Raw genomic sequence first — 21649 nt, 5'->3', positions numbered from 1 at the left:
TTTTCATAATTGTGAACAAAAAGCATTTAAGTTTGTCAAATTCATATCACTTGCAGGTGATCATTATTATAATACCAGTCACTAAAGGCCCATACACACTGGGCGATTTTGAGCTGAAAGCAGCTCACTTTTGGTGTTTTGAGCTGCTTTCAGCTCAAAACCGCCCAGTGTGTATGCCCCGGTGATGAGCGCTTCATCGCCGGTGGCCGCCGTTCATCTGCTGGTATTACCAGTAGATGAACGGCGGGGTGAACTTCTTTCCGTAGTGTCCTGCTATGGAAAGCCGTTCACCCCCGCTGACATCGCTGGGCAGGGGGGGAAAGTGCTCAGTGTATATGCACTAAGCGCTTTTCAGCCCAGCGATGTCAGCCATCGTCGCTGTGCATACACGCTGAGTAAAAACGCCTAGTGTGTGTGCACCTTTACACTAGCTAACTGCTTTGGATTGGCTAATTGCAAATTAATATTGGTAGCTATGTGCATTTTTCATTGCTCATACATAAATTATGCAATTTTTCGTTTTATACTGGAAACAGAGAAGTGTACATGCTGCATTAGAGCAGTTCTGCAAGCAAAATAAATGGTTAAAAACATGGGTGTAAGTGTATGTGATGAAGGCCTGAAGTACAGTGGTACATAGGCTACTGGCACCAGTCTGCATGCGTCTTATGATTTTGTGACTTTCCAAATGCATCCAATTGCTTTTTTATAATGAACACATTACACTTCTGTGGACCTGGGTGCAAATATATTAAAGCTCTGCATCAGCCCATACTTTGGAAACAACAGAGCTCCAAAATGGTGTTAATAACTTGAAAAAAAAAAATCTTGTTGATATAAAAAAGCGTTCCTGATTGCAACATCATAATTATTTTCATTTGCTGTGTATGGGTTTAACTAATAGTGCAGTGCATCAAACATGTATGGAAAAACAGTGCATTGAAATTCAATGTGAATTTTATAGCACAGTTGGCAGCCAATGACGTTATGGCTTTTTCCAACTTCCACACTTTAGACTTGTCCTACTAATAACATGTAATCTTCTATATAACACGTTTGGTTTTCTTTGTTTTTTAATTAAATAAATCTTACTGCAGAACCTCACGGTGACCTGAGTGCTTGTGTTATACATTCCTGCATTCCTTTGGGTGCTTTTCCTTGGGTGCTTTTCTTGTATTGCTAGAACCATCTGTAATGCTTAGAATATGGAAATTATACAAGTTTGTTTAACTAATCTAATTCAAATTATGTTAAAGTGGAGTCAGCGTGGCTGCACACTGGTATTAGTCTTTACAAGTGGTCTGTAACCCTTCCCTTTGTGTGAGCTTTTGTGCATTTTGGTTATTTTTATAATTGTTTTAAAGCTCATGAAATGGCTTCCATTGCAAAGTCATCTATATCCTTCATTGAAATAATGTCTGGGCTCCTCGACCTGCTAACAATTCTGTCCATGCTTTGTGGAGTCCCTGTCATGCTATGGTCACGGGAATTAAAATCAATGAATTGTTGCATTTTGAAAGAGTCTTCTTCTGTGTCATCCCATGACTTTGTCCTCTCTCCAAGGTCATGACTACCATCAGTTAATAGCTGTGATGCTTCCTTAAATGATTCTATGGATGAAACTGGAACTGGGGTAAGCCCTGGATACAACATATATGGACTTGTTGACATTTCCAATGCTGGAGTTTCCCTCTCTGATGGAGGTAAAGACATTTGCAGGTATTTTCCTGTTTCTGGATCATAGAAGGTTTTAATACGTAAATATACAGGAATGTCCACTACAAAGTACTGTCCGGAGTCAGGGTCCTGAAGAAGTTTGCGTTGGGTGTTTGGAAGGGATGGAGTTGAGGATTCAGAAATAGACTCTTCATGCTGAAGGCCCCTGGGTATGGAAGAAGCCACTTTGAGATGTGACTGTGGTGTAATTATGGTTGGCATGACATTGGCTGGTGATGGAACATCTAAAACAAAGTCACTTTCCTGAATGTCCCCATCTTGTAACCTCTGAGGAATCTCAGTCTTCCTGCGTTTTTTGGTCAGACGCTTTGCACGCCGTAAGGCTTTCTCTGTTTTGGGAGGTACAGTTGGTGGCTTTGCAGCATGCATATTCTGTAATTCTATGGTTGGAGACTTCTTCTGTATGTACTTAGTGCAGTTAAAATTCTTTAAATCCATATTACTAGGTTGTGCTGCAATTAATTTTTCAGGGAACTGAAATTTTCCGTTACTTGAATTTGCACCAATTGAAGGAGGGCTTGGCATATCATCTAATGCAGAAAGTGCTGTGGCAAAGCCGGAGCTTTGTGTATTCACAGACATAGGACTGGCTACCATGGAGCATGCTACACTCTCTAGCATAGGACTGGCTATGGTGGAACAGGGTATGCCTTCTGAAAAGGAGATAGCATCTTCAAACTGTAGCAATTCATTTTCAAGAGGAGAATAGTTTGCAATCTCAGTATCAATAAGAGGAGAACTCATATGTTGTCCATTCACCAAGTCATTCATGGATTCACTTACATTGTGCACAAGCAACGTGTTACACTCTGGTGACGGCCCCATGACCTCTGAGACACAGGTCTCAACTGGATGGAAGAAGGGTCCTTCAAGACCATGTAAATTTGTGTCATTGCAGCTTTCATTTACTTTGACTGTTTCTGCATCTTCTGATTTGTTTTTCCTCCATTCAGCATTAGCACAACAAAGTTTATTCCACAGTTCTATGTCTTCTTCTTCTTTTTGCATTTTCACTTGACTTAATCCTATGTTTTCATGATTTGGAGTTTCTGAAGCAGGTCTTGTAGTTAGAGCCTCCTGGTGTTTTCTTATATTATTTATTTCCATATTTTCTATGCTGGACGTTTTGGACTTTATAGTCTTGTTCTCTCCAATCTTGGTATTTGATTCTCTCAAGTCTACCTTCTCCATTATTAAGCTAGTTTCTTCTCCTTTCCTGAAAGCTAGACAATCTACAGAAAGACTCCTAAAAAGAGGCAGCCTCACTGACTTTGTGACTGGGGAAGATTTTATTTTATTGTCTTTTATGAGAAACAAGTTTGGTTTAAAAGATGTTGTGGATGATGGTCTCTTAAGATCCTCAATACAAGTACTGTCTGCAGTTTGCTTATCACTTGCCATTTTCTCTTTTCCTTCTTTCCTTTCATCCTCTGTGTCCAGAAACCCAGACTGTCCACTGCCATCTGTGCTGCAATTGCTCACAGCAAAATATTGTAAACTGTCCTTTGTATCATCTCGTTTTGACACCTTCTTTCCACCTTCATCGCTTTCACCAACCAACTGTTTTTCTGCATTTTTTGGGGAATTAGATTGCTCTTGGTGACTTGGTTCACTATCCATTTGGCTCTCTGACACATACTTGGCTGGAATTGCCAGATTATTTTCTGGTTCATCCAACTTAATAGCTTCTATCACATTTTGTTCATACTGTGGGTGAGGTTCTTCTTCAGTTTGAATGCAGACTGGGCTAACTTCAGTATATTCTTTTTGTTCCACATTTACATCTGTGTCTTCCTTGTGATAAAGGTTCAGTGAAGGATATTCCAGTCCTTTCCTGATAAGATTGTCAGTAGGACTGAGACAGAGAGAATCTATATCCTCCTCTTGCATGGCTACAATTGTATCAACTTTTTCTGCAGGGATTTCTCCATTATGAAATATTTTACTTGCCATAATCTGTGGTGGAGAACTCAAAGATAAATAGTTGTCAGACGTATTTGCGAGAACATATGGTTTAATTTCTGTTTCTCTTGGTGGACTTATGTTCTGTGCACAAGGTATATGGCTCAATTCTTCCCTATCTGACATTAATTTATTGGTGTCAGGCAAAGCAATAGTGTGAGAGGCTTCCACTTGTACCCTGACATCTGCTGCCAGATTACTGTCATACCCATTTCTTGCTTTAGTGGCTGAACCATATGTACTCTTGACACGTTTCCTCATGTCCTTCAGGTTAAACATCAGACTAGTTGCCTTAGACTTATAATCATCTCTTTTCTGATAGACATTAACTTCTATCAGGTCTTGATCTTTAGTTGTAATGGTATCAACAGGAGGAGTTATCATCATTTGGTTTTCTTCCAGGGCTTCTTGGATGTTTTTCCTTCTTATAATTGGAGTTAAAAGATTTGAGATGTTAAAGGGGGACATAATAGGCTTTTCTTCTGAAAAGTCATCTTTATTCAGTGACACATTTTCTTGATATTGCGCTGTGATCTTATCTTTCCTGGCCCTGTCTGTATGGATTGACTTTTCCTCAGGTTCCATTTTAATGTGATGTTTTGTTCTCCTCCATGGGGGTATAAGACCTTTATTGCTTGATGGAGGATTGGAGTTTGAAGATGCTGTATGTAGCACAGCAGGCTGAGCCTCTGGCGTGTCATCTTTTGCTAATTCTAACAAATTTTGTTTCTTTACTGAAAAATTAAGTGGTACCACATCTTTTATTGCTTCTTTTTCCATTTGCTGTATCAAGGATTTTATTCTTCCAGATGATGGCATCTGTTTATCTTCCACTTTGACATGGTCTTCTTTGACTATTGTTTCTGATTGTACTTCTGCATATGAGGGAACCACCTTTTCTTCTACTTCCTTGTTTTGTTTTACAGAAGACTGAGATGAATCACAGATTGCTTCTGCCTCTTGACTTGTTGAAAACTCATGTTTTATTTTTTGTGGTGACTTAGATTTGGTTAATTTATTCATCCAGTTGGGGTGATCTTTAGAAGGTGATTGTTCTTCATCGACGTGCATATCTTCCTCTTGGATTCTAGTGTTTAATGGAACCCTTGTGGTCCTGTGGCTAGAGTCTTTGCTTTGCTTTATTGTTTTTTTGTTGGGAAGTGGAGGAACAGTTCTTAGCATCTGAATGGCATCATAGCTGCTGGACAATGTAGATGCAGGAGAAGCCCAACCTACATCTTGTCCTACATCCCTAGATCTTATTCCAGGTACTGCTCTTGATAGTAATGGAGAGCATGGGGTTGCTGATCTCAGAATTGGAGGTGTTCCTGGGATTGAACTGTCACTTTCATCTCCTCCAATTACTTTCTTGTTGATATCACTCCATGATTTAAAGGCACTATTTTCACTATGTAGAAATGTTGTTCTTCGCAATGAGTCCTTTTTCTTCACTACTTTTTTTAATTGATCAGGTATTGGAGACCCCAAAGAGCATGGCGATCCTGAGAGCGGGGAGCAAATTTCAGCTTTAGACTCCAAGAATACTTCCCTGGCTGTGCGTCTGTGCGAATTGTGATTCAGATCAGTATCATCTGGATTGATAGATGCTAGTGACTCATGATTGATGTCAATTTTTTCTACAGTCTCACATAAAGGTCTTTCCTCTATATTCAACTTGGCTGTTTGAGAACTTGTAGACAAGGGTATCCTTGTATGTAAAGGAGATTCGTCTGGTATCTCATTTTCAATATTATCAAATGTCTTTATTAGAGATGACACTTTTGAGCGCTGTTTGTATCCTCTTGGCTCAGGTGCACATAGTCTGTTGTTGGTCTTTGCATCAATCAACCCATCCTTTGCATATTTGAGCAGTGGCTGGAATGTTGGAGCCCATCTCCCTCGCTGTCGTGGAATTGTAGGCAACTGTGCCAAGGGCTGAGTCTTTCTGACTGAAAGGTTGAATATTCCCAGATGGTACTTCGTGGAAAGTGGCATTCCCCTAATGGGGGAGGGCAGGTGAGGAACATCATTTAATGGCTCTTCTTCTGCAACACATAAGCTCCTAAATGCTCGGTCTGTGAAACTGCTCACCTCCCGGTCTGTATCATCCATTACACCCACACCACTTGCTCCAGAGCCATCTCCCTGTCTCTTATGCTTCTTGTAACGAAGCATGTGAACAACTGGTATCTTCTTAACGTAGACAGCAATTGTATGAAGATGCTTTCAGACTCTCAGTGGGCACCCTATGGTTAGAAAAAGGACATTGGTCAAATAAAATTGTATTGCATGTTATAACACTGTACATATGAAGTTATAACAACATTTGAAGTCACATTACACTTTTTTTTTACAATGAAGGATTCTCATTACATATTTGCTTACCTAATTTTCCATTAAATAAAAGCTTAAATGTTACATTTTCAAACTGTTTGGATTAATGACTAGTAAACTATTAACTATGTACTATGTCAGTGGTTCCCAAATTGTATGCTGTGGCACCCTTGGGTACTGCGGGACACTTTCATGGGTGCCAGAGGTTGGTGGCCCAGGACCAAATCAAATTAGTTGTAGTCCATGTGATAAGCAAAATTAAAACTGGCGACTGCCAGTCATGAAATATGTGGAAAACAAATATGCAGCCCTGTCCACCACTACTTAACTGAACATAAGGATGACCTACAGTATAAACACAATGTACTTCATTTAACAGTTTTTCCAGAATTTCTCAATAACAAACTCTTGGATTAAAGGTGCCGTGATAATAATACTCAAATGCGGTTGATTTCAAAATGTTTTGGAACTACTGTATTATGTTATTTCTTAGCAGTTTTTTCTTGAATGTAATAATAATAATAATAATTATAATAATAATAATAATAATAATAATAATAATCATATTTAATCATCATCATAAATTAACCTGATAGTTATATAAATTCATGGATTATGATAACAGTCAGAGCCGAGACAGCTTTGCTTATACTTAATAGGACTGGGTTAAAGTATAGTGTAAGCCAATAAAAATGTGCTCTAGTATGCTGCACTGTGCATGCAGATGTGTGTAAAGTATAGCTAGATTTAGCATTCTTTGAACATCTGGCCTCTTATGTCTGATTAAAGTAGTGGATTGCAACTTGAGTACAGAAAGGGGCATTCACCCCCATGTGTAACATACCCCTCTTCGAGATGTGACCTTGATAGACTTGAACAGATCTCTCAACACACATTCTAGGTGTCATGTGTTGTGGGTTCCAAAGACATCTTACAAAGGTAAACAGGGGTGATTACTGTAGATATCAAGGATAGCCCAAGAGGGCAGCCTCGCTGCCTGAAGGTGCTGCTTTCCATAAGGAGCAGTGTGAAGACCATGTACCAGGAGCTCTCTTGGGTTGGCCAATGTGGCATATGTTTCCCTTGTTGGTTCTATATTGGACTACCTAGCAAAAGGTAGAAAGAATACCTGTCACTCCTCTTTTTTTTGTTATTGTCCAGGCACTGCTGATCTTCGTGGTGACTAACCCCTCTTGTGCAGACTTCACCTCTGCATCACTTCCAGGAAGCAGACTGAAAAATCCCCAATAGCATTTTACATTTTAATGTAGACAAGGTAAGCACAGATGGGTACTCCCTCAACTGACACGCGATTGCTAATTATCGCGGGTTGTTTGCTGTGAATAGTGTGCCCTGTGAACATGCACAGGCACTGTGTATGCACTTGTGTTCCATAGGATTGCATGGTTGTGTACAGTCCCAGCTGGGCGCGAATAATAGCTTGCGACTTATTCGCATGTGCGACCCATTCGCAGCCAATCTATGGTAGTGATGAGCGGGTTCGGTTCCTCGGAAACCGAACCCCCCCGAACTTCACCCATTTTACACGGGTCCGAGGCATACTCGGATTCTCCCGTATGGCACGGTTAACCCGAGCGCGCCCGAACGTCATCATCCTGCTGTCGGATTCTCGCGAGATTCGGATTCTATATAAACAGCCGCGCGTCGCCGCCATTTTCACTCGTGCATTGGAAATGTTAGGGAGAGGACGTGGCTGGCGTCCTCTCCGTTTATTAATAATATTTGTGCTTATTGCTTAATTGTGGGGACTGGGGAGCAGCTGTATTATATAGGAGGAGTACAGTGCAGAGTTTTGCTGACAGTGACCACTAGTATACGTTGTCTGCCTGAAAAACACTCCATATCTGTGCTCAGTGTGCTGCATATATCTGTGCTCACAATGCTTAATTGTGGGGACTGGGGAGCAGCTGTATTATATAGGAGGAGTACAGTGCAGAGTTTTGCTGACAGTGACCACCAGTATACGTTGTCTGCCTGAAAAACACTTCATATCTGTGCTCAGTGTGCTGCATATATCTGTGCTCACACTGCTTTATTGTGGGCACTGGGGACCACCAGTATATTATATAGGAGGAGTACAGTGCAGAGTTTTGCTGACCAGTGACCACCAGTATACGTTGTCTGCCTTAAAAACACTCCATATCTGTGCTCAGTGTGCTGCATATATCTGTGCTCACACTGCTTTATTGTGGGCACTGGGGACCACCAGTATATTATATAGGAGGAGTACAGTGCAGAGTTTTGCTGACCAGTGACCACCAGTATAAGTTGTCTGCCTGAAAAACACTCCATATCTGTGCTCAGTGTGCTGCATATATCTGTGCTCACACTGCTTAATTGTGGGGACTGGGGAGCAGGCAGCTGTATTATATAGGAGGAGTACAGTGCATAGTTTTGCTGACAGTGACCACCAGTATACGTTGTCTGCCTGAAAAACACTCCATATCTGTGCTCAGTGTGCTGCATATATCTGTGCTCACACTGCTTTATTGTGGGCACTGGGGACCACCAGTATATTATATAGAAGGAGTACAGTGCAGAGTTTTGCTGACAGTGACCACCAGTATATATAGCAGTACGGTACGGAAGGCCACTGCTCTACCTACCTCTGTGTCGTCAAGTATACTATCCATCCATACCTGTGGTGCATTTCAGTTGTGCGCAGTATATATAGTAGTAGGCCATTGCTATTGATACTGGCATATAATTCCACACATTAAAAAATGGAGAACAAAAATGTGGAGGTTAAAATAGGGAAAGATCAAGATCCACTTCCACCTCGTGCTGAAGCTGCTGCCACTAGTCATGGCCGAGACGATGAAATGCCATCAATGTCGTCTGCCAAGGCCGATGCCCAATGTCATAGTAGAGAGAATGTAAAATCCAAAAAACAAAAGTTCAGTAAAATGACCCAAAAATCAAAATTGAAAGCATCTGATGAGAAACGTAAACTTGCCAATATGCCATTTACGACACGGAGTGGCAAGGAACGGCTGAGGCCCTGGCCTATGTTCATGGCTAGTGGTTCAGATTCACATGAGGATGGAAGCACTCATCCTCTCGCTAGAAAAATGAAAAGACTTAAGCTGGCAAAAGCACAGCAAAGAACTGTGCGTTCTTCTAAATCACAAATCTCCAAGGAGAGTCCAATTGTGTCGGTTGCGATGCCTGACCTTCCCAACACTGGACGGGAAGAGCTTGCGCCTTCCACCATTTGCACGCCCCCTGCAAGTGCTGGATGGAGCACCCGCAGTCCAGTTCCTGATAGTCAAATTGAAGATGTCACTGTTGAAGTACACCAGGATGAGGATATGGGTGTTGCTGGCGCTGGGGAGGAAATTGACAAGGAGGATTCTGATGGTTAGGTGGTTTGTTTAAGTCAGGCACCCGGGGAGACACCTGTTGTCCGTGGGACGAATATGGCCATTGACATGCCTGGTCAAAATACAAAAAAAATCACCTCTTCGGTGTGGAATTATTTCAACACAAATGCGGACAACAGGTGTCAAGCCGTGTGTTGCCTTCGTCAAGCTGTAATAAGTAGGGGTAAGGACGTTAACCACCTAGGAACATCCTCCCTTATACGTCACCTGGTCCGCATTCATCATAAGTCAGTGACATGTTCAAAAACTTTGGATGACAGCGGAAGCAGTCCACTGACCACTAAATCCCTTCCTCTTGTAACCAAGCTCCTGCAAACCACACCACCAACTCCCTCAGTGTCAATTTCCACCTTACACAGGAAAGCCAATAGTCCTGCAGGCCATGTCACTGGCAAGTCTGACGAGTCCTCTCCTGCCTGGGATTCCTCCGATGCATCCTTAAGTGTAACGCCTATTGCTGCTGGCGCTGCTGTTGTTGCTGCTGGGAGTCGATCGTCATCCCAGAGGGGAAGTCGGAAGACCACTTGTACTACTTCCAGTAAGCAATTGACTGTCCAACAGTCCTTTGCGAGGAAGATGAAATATCACAGCAGTCATCCTGCTGCAAAGCGGATAACTCAGGTCTTGTCAGCCTGGGTGGTGAGAAACGTGGTTCCGGTATCCACCGTTAATTCAGATGCAACTAGAGACTTGATTGAGGTACTGTGTCCCCGGTACCAAATACCATCTAGGTTCCATTTCTCTAGGCAGGCGATACCGAAAATGTACACAGACGTCAGAAAAATAGTCAACAGTGTCCTAAAAAATGCAGTTGTACCCAATGTCCACTTAACCACGGACATGTGGACAAGTAGAGCAGGACAGACTCAGGACTATATGACTGTGACAGCCCACTGGGTAGATGTATTGCCTCCTGCAGCAAGAACAGCAGCGGCGGCACCAGTAGCAGCATCTCGCAAACGCCAACTCGTTCCTAGGCAGGCTACGCTTTGTATCACCGCTTTCCATAAGAGGCACACAGCTGACAACCTCTTACGGAAACTGAGGAACATCATCGCAGAATGGCTTACCCCAATTGGACTCTCCTGGGGATTTGTGACATCGGACAACGCCAGCAATATTGTGCGTGCATTACATCAGAACAAATTCCAGCACGTCCTATGTTTTGCACATACATTGAATTTGGTGGTGCAGAATTATTTAAAAAATGACAGGGGCGTGCAAGAGATGCTGTCGGTAGCCCGAAGAATTGCGGGCCACTTTCGGCATTCAGCCACCGCGTGCCGAAGACTGGAGCACCAGCAAACACTCCTGAACCTGCCCTGCCATCATCTGAAGCAAGAGGTGGTAACGAGGTGGAATTCAACCCTCTATATGCTTCAGAGGATGGAGGAGCAGCAAAAGGCCATTCAAGCCTATACATCTGCCCACGATATAGGCAAAGGAGGGGGAATGCAGTTGCACCTGACTCAAGCGCAGTGGAGAATAATTTCAACATTGTGCAAGGTTCTGCAACCCTTTGAACTTGTCACACGTGAAGTCAGTTCAGACACTGCCAGCCTGAGTCAGGTCTTTTCCCTCATCAGGCTTTTGCAGAAGAAGCTGGAGACATTGAAGGAGGAGCTAAAACAGAGCGATTCCGCTAGGCATGTGGGGCTTGTGGATGGAGCCCTTCATTCGCTTAACCAGGATTCACGGGTGGTCAATCTGTTGAAATCAGAGCACTACATTTTGGCCACCGTGCTCGATCCTAGATTTAAAACCTACGTTGGATCTCTCTTTCCGGCAGACACAAGTCTGCAGAGGTTCAAAGACCTGCTGGTGAGAAAATTGTCAAGTCAAGCGGAACGTGACCCGTCAACAGCTCCTCCTTCACATTCTCCCGCAACTGGGGGTGCGAGGAAAAGGCTAAGAATTCCGAGCCCACCCGCTGGCGGTGATGCAGGGCAGTCTGGAGCGAGTGCTAACATCTGGTCCGGACTGAAGGACCTGGCAACGATTACTGACATGTCGTCTACTGTCACTGCATATGATTCTGTCACCATTGAAAGAATGGTGGAGGATTATATGAGTGACCGCATCCAAGTAGGCACGTCAGACAGTCTGTACGTATACTGGCAGGAAAAAGAGGCAATTTGGAGGCCCTTGCACAAACTGGCTGTATTTTACGTAAGTTGCCCACCCTCCAGTGTGTACTCCGAAAGAGTGTTTAGTGCAGCCGCTCACCTTGTCAGCAATCGGCGTACGAGGTTACTTCCAGAAAATGTGAAGATGATGTTCATCAAAATGTATTATAATCAATTCCTCCGTGGAGACATTCACCAGCAATTGCCTCCAGAAAGTACACAGGGACCTGAGATGGTGGATTCCAGTGGGGACGAATTAATATTCTGTGAGGAGGGGGATGTACACAGTGAAAGGGGTGAGGAATCGGAGGATGATGATGAGGTGGACCTCTTGCCTCTGTAGAGCCAGTTTGTGCAAGGAGAGATTGATTGCTTCTTTTTTGGTGGGGGCCCAAACCAACCAGTCATTTCAGTCACAGTCGTGTGGCAGACCCTGTCGCTGAAATGATGGGTTCGTTAAAGTGTGCATGTCCTGTTTATACAACATAAAAGTGGGTGGGAGGGCCCAAGGACAATTCCATCTTGCACCTCATTTTTCTTAAATTTTTCTTTGCATCATGTGCTGTTTAGGGACAATTTTTTTGAAGTGCCATCCTGTCTGACACTGCAGTGCCACTCCTAGATGGGCCAGGTGTTTGTGTCGGCCACTTGTGTCGCTTAGCTTAGTCACACAGCGACCTTGGTGCACCTCTTTTTTTCTTTGCATCATGTTCTGTTTGGGGACAATTTTTTTGAAGTGCCATCCTGCCTGACACTGCAGTGCCACTCCTAGATGGGCCAGGTGTTTGTGTCGGCCACTTGTGTCGCTTAGCTTAGCCATCCAGCGACCTTGGTGCACCTCTTTTTTTCTTTGCATCATGTGCTGTTTGGGGACTATTTTTTTGAAGTGCCATCCTGTCTGACACTGCAGTGCCACTCCTAGATGGGCCACGTGTTTGTGTCGGCCACTTGTGTCGCTTAGCTTAGCCATCCAGCGACCTTGGTGCAAATTTTAGGACTAAAAATAATATTGTGAGGTGTGAGGTGTTCAGAATAGACTGGGAATGAGTGGAAATTATGGTTATTGAGGTTAATAATAATATGGGATCAAAATGACCCCCAAATTCTATGATTTAAGCTGTTTTTGAGTTTTTTTTGTAAAAAAACACCCGAATCCAAAACACACCCGAATCCGACAAAAAAATTTCAGGGAGGTTTTGCCAAAACGCGTCTGAATCCAAAACACGGCCGCGGAACCGAATCCAAAACCAAAACACAAAACCCGAAAAATTTCCGGTGCACATCACTAATCTATGGGAGGACCCATTGGTATATTGGTGGTTGAGTATTTATATATTGAGTGTGTCTATATTTCATTAATATACAGTACTGTGGGAATTGATAGGTGTATGTATGTGTGTAAAGTGTTAATATACTGTAGGAACTGGTATTTGTTTGTGTAAAGGGTTAACATACTGTAGGGGTTGTTGTGTGTAAAGCGTTAATATATATAATAAGAACTGCTGTGTGTGTAAAAGGGTTCATCTACTATGTTATGTTGTATCCCTTTCCCTGCTACCAGACACTCAGTCTGCAACACTTGCCCTCCCTGTTGCCAGGAACCTCACATTCCCTACTGCAAGACATATCTCCTTTCCATGGGCATAACTATAGTGGGTGCAAGGGTACCATTGCTGTGGGGCCCAGAGGCTTGGACACAGGCCTGGACACAGATTATAAAGTTGCATACCAATTTCCAGATTTGCCTGCTAAGCAAATGGTTCTGATCCTTTGCCCAGCCTGAATTGTGTAATATTACATTTTCAATGAGAGTTGTGTGCAGTGGATGCTATAATGCAAGGAACCACTGTAATGTGTCATAATTTGAACTGGAGGCCACTGTAAAGTGGCACCATATGAACTAGAGGGCACTGTAATGTTACATAATGAGACTGGGGCACTGTAATGTGGCACAATATGAACTGGAGGGCACTCTGATGTGGCACAGAATTAATAGGGGTCACTGTAATGTGGCATACATATAAACTGGGCACACTGTATTTCATGTGAATTGGGAAAACTCTACTGGCAGCCCTACAATGTGACACAATGTCAAGTAGGGGACTATGATGGTTCATAAAATAAACAAGGGCACTACTATGGGGCATAATAATAACTAGGACACTACTAAGGTTTAGAAAATGGGCACTATTATGGGGCAGAAAATTCATAACTGCTGCAGAGAGGTGGCTCCCAAGAATCATACGTTACAGGGGCCCCTCCAATATGTTGCTATGGGACACACACAGATCTGGTTACACCCCTGCTCCTTCCCCAATTCACACTCAGTGCTTCCAGACTCCCCATTTGCCACACTCTCCCTCGCTGTTGCCAGCATGCTGCTTGCTGGCCCCTCCAACACATTTCTCCTCCTGGTGGCAAATACGGTACAGTACTTCAACAGGTGATGTGATCTGTTGAAGTACTGTACCGTATTTGCCACCATATTCCTCTACCAAACTCTAGTGTTGTGTCCCTGCACCAGATAAAGCTGGGTACATACCTTTGCATGTGTATGGGCTTCTATGGGATCAGGAGATCTACAGATAATTATTAAACAGCACTTAATATGCAACCTACAGATCCACAGGTAGACATTTAAATTGCTGGCTGGCGGATCCTGGTGGTCAGGATACCGACGCTGGGATCCGGACAGCTGGCAATGTCGGCAGCCAGAATACCGGCGCAACAGGACTATTCTCACGACACCCATAGAGTGGGAATAGAACCTGTGGCCAGCGGGGACTCTTTGCGCTCGCCCTGCTGCCGGCATACTGGCGGCCGGGATGCTGCTGTCGGTACATTGATGGCCGGCATCCCGGCCGCTGGTAGATCATACTGATTCCGATCCCAACAATTACAAAAGTATTTTAAGCCTTTATCAGATAATGCTTCTGAATACACACCGATACAATTGTCAGCCAATACATTGGGCTTCTGCAATAGCCTGCAAAATGCAGGCATTAGCAATATTCTGGTGAGTCTGTCCGTACTTTTAAAGTGGCAAACACTAATAAAGGCAATTCTAACCTGATTCTTCCTTTTAAATGATTGCTGCGTTACAAATACTGGTAGACTGGCTAAAATCTTGGCAGGGCGTGCACCTCACAGCCTATTACATAATCCCCCATAAAAGAGAAGACAGAAGAGACTTATTATGAAAGAGGAGCATGCTTGTATGTATTTTTATATATGCTATTTTTATAAGTATGTTTTGTTATTAACAATAAGTGCAGAATATTTAAAATCTTGATAATATATAACTTGTAAAATACTGGGGGGCTTTTTAAGCTGTTTACAATAACTGAATAACCTATTTTTCTTTTGTACTTGATAATTATACAGATGACACTGTCACTGCAGCTTTTCAGTATTGTGCCCCCACTTCAAATGAAGTTGATGTTTTCTACTCTCTAGTTGCTAGCTGTGGGGATGACTTACTCACTGAATGGGACCAGACTCAGGGTATGTAAAAAAAATGGTGGAGGAAGCATAGTAGCATACGCATAATTAAAAATTAACAAAAGAAAAAATAAAATGTATAGTGGTTTGACCACGCACCCTCTAGTGGCTGGCCTTGCCGCTCTTGTAAGCAAGAACAATGGGCCAAATTCAGGGATGTACACAAATGCATTTGCAGCTGCAAATTTGTACGCTTTGGCCATGTGAAAAATAATATGCAAATGCTGCAGCTGATAGGAGTAGTATGGAGACTCAAATAATCGTCATCTGTGTCCTGCCGCTTGCGTACAAAGATGCAACCATCGTAGACACTTTAGGCAAATATCAACCATGTGACTGGCCCCATAGCATGGGCGCTGAAAGTAAGACGCTGGAGACATTTCTACAGTGTACAGGATCAGAGTCGCAAGCTGTATCGCCCACAAGACATTTGCAACATGACTGCATTTTTGCCACCACTCCCCCCGTTTCTTCTCCCAAATGGCCCCTGACTGTCAATTTCTTTGTCAATAAATCCTCTCTGTGGCTGCAAGTCCATCGCAACACATTTAGGGGGTCATTCCGAGTTGTTCGCCAGCTGCTTTCATTCGTTGTGCAGCGATCAGGCAAAAAAAGGCACTTCTGAGCATGCGTATGCGGCGCAATGCGCACACGAGTCGTACTATTGCACCAAACGATGTAGTTTCACACAAGGAAGGTCTAGCGAAGCTATTCAGTCGCACTGCTGGCCGCAGAGTGATTGACAGGAAGTGGGCGTTTCTGGGTGTCAACTGACCGTTTTCAGGGAGTGTTCAGAAAAACGCAGGCGTGCCAAGAAAAACGCAGGCGTGGCTGGGCGAACGCAGGACGTGTTCGTGACGTCAAAACAGGAACTGAATAGTCTGAAGTAATCGCAAGCCGCAAGCGCTGAGTAGGTATTGAGCTACTCTAAAACTGCACAAAAAAACGTTGCCGCCGCTCTGCGATCCTTTCGTTTGCACTTCTGTTAAGCTAAAATACACTCCCACTGGGAGGCAGCATAGCGTTTGCACGGCTGCTAAAAACTGCTAGTGAGTGAACAACTCGGAATGACCACCTTAGTCTCTTGTGCAGACCATCAAAAATCCAATTGGGGATAAGAGGGGGAGACATTACAAAAGAACGCCTCAAAAGTGAGAGTGACTGGATTTTCAGACTCGGTGGACTCAGACCTCTAGGCCTCAATGAAGGAATTAACTAAAGTGTATTCTTGTGAAACTCCTTTTTTCCTCCCTCTTCTCCTAAACCTTCTAGTATGAACCAACATCTGTTATTCATAACCTACCCATTCCCCTACCCTTCAACCATGACCAGTGACTATCAATTCCCCTCTTACTGTCCCTGAAATAAGAATGAACATCCATCAACATCTTAAACTTACGACACAAGGGACAGGCAACTCTTTTAACTACTAGTGTATGCCTTCTAATGACCATTAGACCCAATACCACCTTGGCTGACAACAACACCCAAACCTCCCTAGATTGGCAATCAATTCGGTATACATTCCCCTATGAGAGTTTACATATTCCAACAACAAGTTTGGGGCTGATATTCGGCCCACTCATTGGGGTAAACAATTTACCCATATAGTGATATCTGGACTTCATCCAGAGTTTTCAGGCTGTATATGCCAACACACCTGGTGTAACTTAGACATCAACACAAACCTTTCTTTTTTATCCCGCTCTGACTCATTCAGCTCTTTGGGTGGATTCCAGTCATATCACACCTCCCTTTCTTTTCACGGGTTACCTCACTTATCACTGTATTCACTTGGACTTGCGTATTCACACACATTGTTATCACCTGTCACGCTACACTATGTTTAAAGTAACATGATCACATATACTTTTACTTTTTTCTTCTTATCTCCACTGTATTTAATATAAACAAGTAGCACTCTTTTATGTGCCTATACGCATTTGAGTTCACATATTCACACAACACCCTTATGGGATGTTACGACCTCTTATCACTTTCATCCCCTTCACCCCACATACTCACCCAAGTCAGTGGCACATTTCAGACCCATTTGTATCTCATTACCTATGTATAACTAATATGGATGCTCACCACTTACACAATACCGTCCTGGTTGAATCCTTATATTACCCAGCTCCACGGATAACATCAGCACTCACAATCCTAGAACCTAATTATCCCCACCCTTGTCTTGTTTTTTAACAGAATAGGTACTGTATTATGATATGAGTTCCTCAATATCCAATATACCTCACCATCAATCAGCCGTCACTTACCCAGCCCATACCGGACGTCACAATTCTCATACCTTGATACCATTATATCCTGACAATGACATGGCATCAACTATGTTAATTCCTGTCCCCAATATAGCCCTCTAATAGGACTTTATTACCCCAGAGTTATTTTAAATACTCCTGCAACTTATTTTAACTTATTTTAAGTCACTGATTATTAAGTAAACGGCAACAACCTGTCACCTACATATCCCATCTTAGGAATTAAATCCGTGATAATCATTTGTATTAGCACCTTGCTATCTGTTTTTTTTTTAACAGCACTCAACTAGCTTATATTTCCCCTAATGACTTAGCCAGGTTACTGTTTGCCTAGCAACCGCTTAATCTGTTGTATTCAGATGCTTCTGCTAATCCCTACACAACCATTGGTTACTAGGCAACACAAACCGATCCTGGTTTAGATGACATCACCCTCCTACACGTCCACAGACGCAGAGTTTGCAGCCTAGCAACAGGGTGGAAGTGTATATGATAACTTCCGCCGACTGGAGTGTACAGCACCTCAGATCCATGGTGAAATACCGTCTCCGGCCGAAGCAATGCGTCCTCTGACGCAGCGGCCCCAACCTAGCAACACGGCGGAAGTGCATATGATCACTTCCGCCGGCCTTTACACTGAGCGCATTAAACCACTTACAAACACCGCCCACGGCCATAACGATTGGTCTAGGGATATACCACAGGATATTTAAATCCCTAGGATCAGCATTGATTACAGCACATACCCGGAAAGTGAACAAGTCCGTCGTAAAGCGGGAAACGCATTTTCCTAGGGAATCCCCATTACCAGATTACTTGCAGTGAGCACTTCTATGCATTACCAGTAGGTAGTATAATGTGTATACCAATGGCTTCCTGTTTATTAGTTCAATAAGGAGACATCCAGTAGCAGAATAAGTGGCAATATCGGGCGTTTGCCTTAACAAAGACCAGGGGTCAATATCAATAATAAAGCACATCTGCCTCCTGGTACCTAGCAAAATATATGTAACACTGGTTATACACTCACTGTGTGGTCTCCTCGCATGCAAGCTCCAATTATTTGGAGATTAATGTGACACTGAAGAACGCAGTTTTGACTCCTAACACAATTGTTGAAGAATATCCATTTACCCTGCTTATTGCCATTTAATTACCGTCATCATTAAGGTAACCATTATTTTCTTATCAGTACCTAGCACAATGTGTGCAATCTGAACACTGTCCATACAGTCATGTTCGAATTTTTACTGCACACAAACTCCAACAATCTGGAGATTTATGTGATTAATATTTTGCTTATTGCCATCTAACTAATATTCAGAGCAATATAATCCATCTCTCACAAACTCTTGCGTAGACATGTGCCTTTTGACCAAACACTGAGCGACAATAAATCGGTGATATCTTGAACCCAGCATTATAAGACAGTCCCGATCTCAATGTCTCCCTTGGATGCTTTTGGACTACATCCAGTGCTGAGGTAATCACCAGCATTATTAGTGCCACTATCCTGTTTCTACCATATATATCCCTTTCTTATCTACACTTATTAGATGGACTCTCATCTACGATTCAAAGGAAGGACTGTATATCAGTAGCCTCGGACCAGAGGTCCCCATGTCTAATGTAGACAGCAGATCCACTATCTTTATTTTACTTAATTAATCTCTCTAATTCTATTTCCTATTTGGCACTCACCAAGATTAATTTCATATTTCCTCTACTGAGCTCTTCTTTCTCACCTATATTTAGGTGCACTCTCATTAGTGAATCACAGATATCCATCTACTCTCTACTACCACACCTCACTGTACATGCCCAATCTCATCTGATCTTGAAAGCCAAACAGTGTTGGGCTAGGTCAGTTCCTGGAAGGGAGACCCCCAGGGAATACCAAGTGTTGTAGGTGAGTTCTAAATGCTTTAATCTGATTTAACACTAACAGAAGGATCACCACTTTTTCTTCATTCATTCTAATCTGATAAGTAATTTTGTCTTTTTATTGTATAACCAATGTGATGTGAAGGAATCCAAGTGATACTGTGCATACCAATATATCGAACCACTGAGCTCTGAATTTAGGGTACCCAAAGTCTGGTACGAGCTTTACCAAACACTGTTTAACCTATTGAGGTCTCATTAATACAATTCTTGTACTCGCCTGAGGGAAACGGGTGTGGTACTTACTGTCTGTGTACACACCCCGTTTTTCTAACTATTATTAACTATTATCTATATAGATGGACCACAACACATTTTGTTTTTAAGCAGATTTTATATATGAATGTTGAGTCTGTCCCCTGTCTGTAGAATACGAATACGATTTTATGTGATTAAAAAAAAGTTATGTCTTAAAACTTCACTTATTTGACTTTCCCATCATCACATACAGTAAGTGCGCATACACATACAGTAAGAGTGCGCCCACACAATCTTATTTTTCTTGTTTCGTGGGCTATTAACTTCTGATTTAGGGCGCACCACCAAGCAGACATATTTGGGGACTAACATCCCATTGCATTGTCCAACTTTGGTCTCTAATATTATAGTACTTGAATTATTATATATTTTTTTCATACCCTCCAACATGACCCGCCCCACTAGGTACAAAATGCTCTGTTTCTGGACTTTCCTCTTAATTTATTATTGCCATCACCTGTGAAGAAATAGCTTTCTTATCATTTAACTAGTTCAACACAGGTGATGGAAATCATAAATTAAGAGGGAAGTCCAGGAACAGAGCACTTTGTACCTAGTGGGGCGGGTCATGTTGGAGGGTCTGTTTTTTCTCTAAATTATTTGACTAGTGCAGAATCACAACACACTACTAGATAAAACTTAAAAACTAGCGAATCTGGTTCTCAGAGAACCGGACCCAGCTGTCATGACCTGGACTGTATTTCTCATATTCTGTGGTTTACCTCAGCATATCCTGTAACCTGCATTTGTTTCAGCTCAGTATAACAACTGCAAATCTGTGTTGCTTACTCTTGCTTAGACACCTGAGTAGGAATTCCTCTGAGTAATCGGTAATCAGCTGTGTGCAGCATTTTATTTTCCACTGTGTTCAGCTCTCTGATGTTTAGGCCTAAAAGCCAGCATTCTCTGTTCATTTTCAGAAGTTTATGCTTCAGTGTTTTTCAGGCCTGCTAGGCCTCGCTCAGAGCCTAACCTGGAGTACTGTCATGACAGGGTCTGATCATCTGACCATGAGCTATCCAATCCTGTGCCAGCTAGAGACTCCCTGAATCACCTGACTCTATTCACCAATCACCAAAGATCAAGAGGTATAAGAAGAGAGAACTGCGTTTCAGAAGCTGCCAGTTCCTTGAGTCACACAGCTCAGTGTGAGCTTAGTACCTGTGCTCCTTAAGCGGTAACACTAATCACCTTAGTACCTGTAAACCTCTACTCTTTTGCTACCTAGTCTGGAATACAATTGTGTTACCAGTTATATCCAGAACCAGCCCGGATTACAGTTGTGTTATCAGTTATATCCAGAACCAGCCCGGATTACAGTTGCGTTACCAGTTATATCCGCCACAAACTCGGATTACAGTTGCGTTACCAGCTATACCGGTACCTAGCCCGGTTCACAGTGCATTACCAGTTATACGGTACCCAGCCCGGTTCACAGTGCATTACCAGTTATACCGGTACCCAGCTTGGTTCACAGTGTGCTACCAGTCATATCCGGTAACCAGCCCAGTTCAGCTATATCCAGTCCGGTTCTCAGTGTCATCCATAACCAGCACGGTTCTTAGTGTCACTGGTAACCAGCCCGGTCCATAGTGCTCGGGTAATCAGCCCGGTTCAGGCACGCCAGTAGCCAGCCCATTTCCTGCCTCACTGGTAACCAGTCCGGTTCAACGTCTTCAGCTCTCCTCCCAGATCTGCGTAACTCCAGAGAACTTATTTCATAGTTAACTTTGGGTACACAAACACCTAGTCCTGTGACAGTATATCCAGTTTGTTCTCACCAATACATTCACCATCCAGCTATTAACACCAAGTCCCTGGTGATCCAGTGGTCAGGATATGGCTCCCACTGCTGAGGCCCAGGTTCGAAACCCGGTCAGTGATTGCTCCTTACTACTTCATCTCACTGATTCCCACAGCCAGATATGCACATAGTCCTCCAGTTACCTGCACGGACTTCACATATACGCCGGGTTCACAAAACTTCAGTCATGACACCAACGAAACACTGTGAATCTGAAGGGGATCCTAGTCCGGCTTGGGTTTTCTCACCTGACTTGGACCCCAAAACGAGCATTATATCATCCTCCAGCTGTCGGAT

At 43.0% G+C, this 21649-nt stretch overlaps 1 protein-coding gene and 1 pseudogene across 9 annotated transcripts in view; one reads left to right on the top strand and one right to left on the bottom strand.

The window, feature by feature from the left end:
- The window catches only part of C3H10orf71 (chromosome 3 C10orf71 homolog), a 265025-nt gene that overhangs the window by 112330 nt on the left and 131046 nt on the right, over nucleotides 1-21649 (bottom strand). For 7 of the 9 annotated variants that reach the window (XM_063958596.1, XM_063958593.1, XM_063958594.1 and 4 more), the window contains one exon: nucleotides 196-5945. The exons of the other annotated variants lie outside the window; for them this stretch is intronic. In XM_063958596.1, coding sequence (XP_063814666.1) covers nucleotides 1366-5874 — 4509 coding nt within the window. In that variant the 5' untranslated portion in view covers nucleotides 5875-5945 and the 3' untranslated portion in view covers nucleotides 196-1365. Of the gene's footprint in view, nucleotides 1-195; nucleotides 5946-21649 lie in introns of those variants that run through there. 9 annotated transcript variants of the gene reach the window in all.
- LOC134897768 (5S ribosomal RNA) lies at nucleotides 19140-19258 on the top strand (annotated as a pseudogene).

Source organism: Pseudophryne corroboree, chromosome 3, assembly GCF_028390025.1.
Source record: "Pseudophryne corroboree isolate aPseCor3 chromosome 3, aPseCor3.hap2, whole genome shotgun sequence".
Classification (NCBI taxonomy): domain Eukaryota; kingdom Metazoa; phylum Chordata; class Amphibia; order Anura; family Myobatrachidae; genus Pseudophryne; species Pseudophryne corroboree.
Note: the sequence above shows the minus strand (reverse complement) of the source record. Positions and strands in the feature narration are given on the sequence as shown.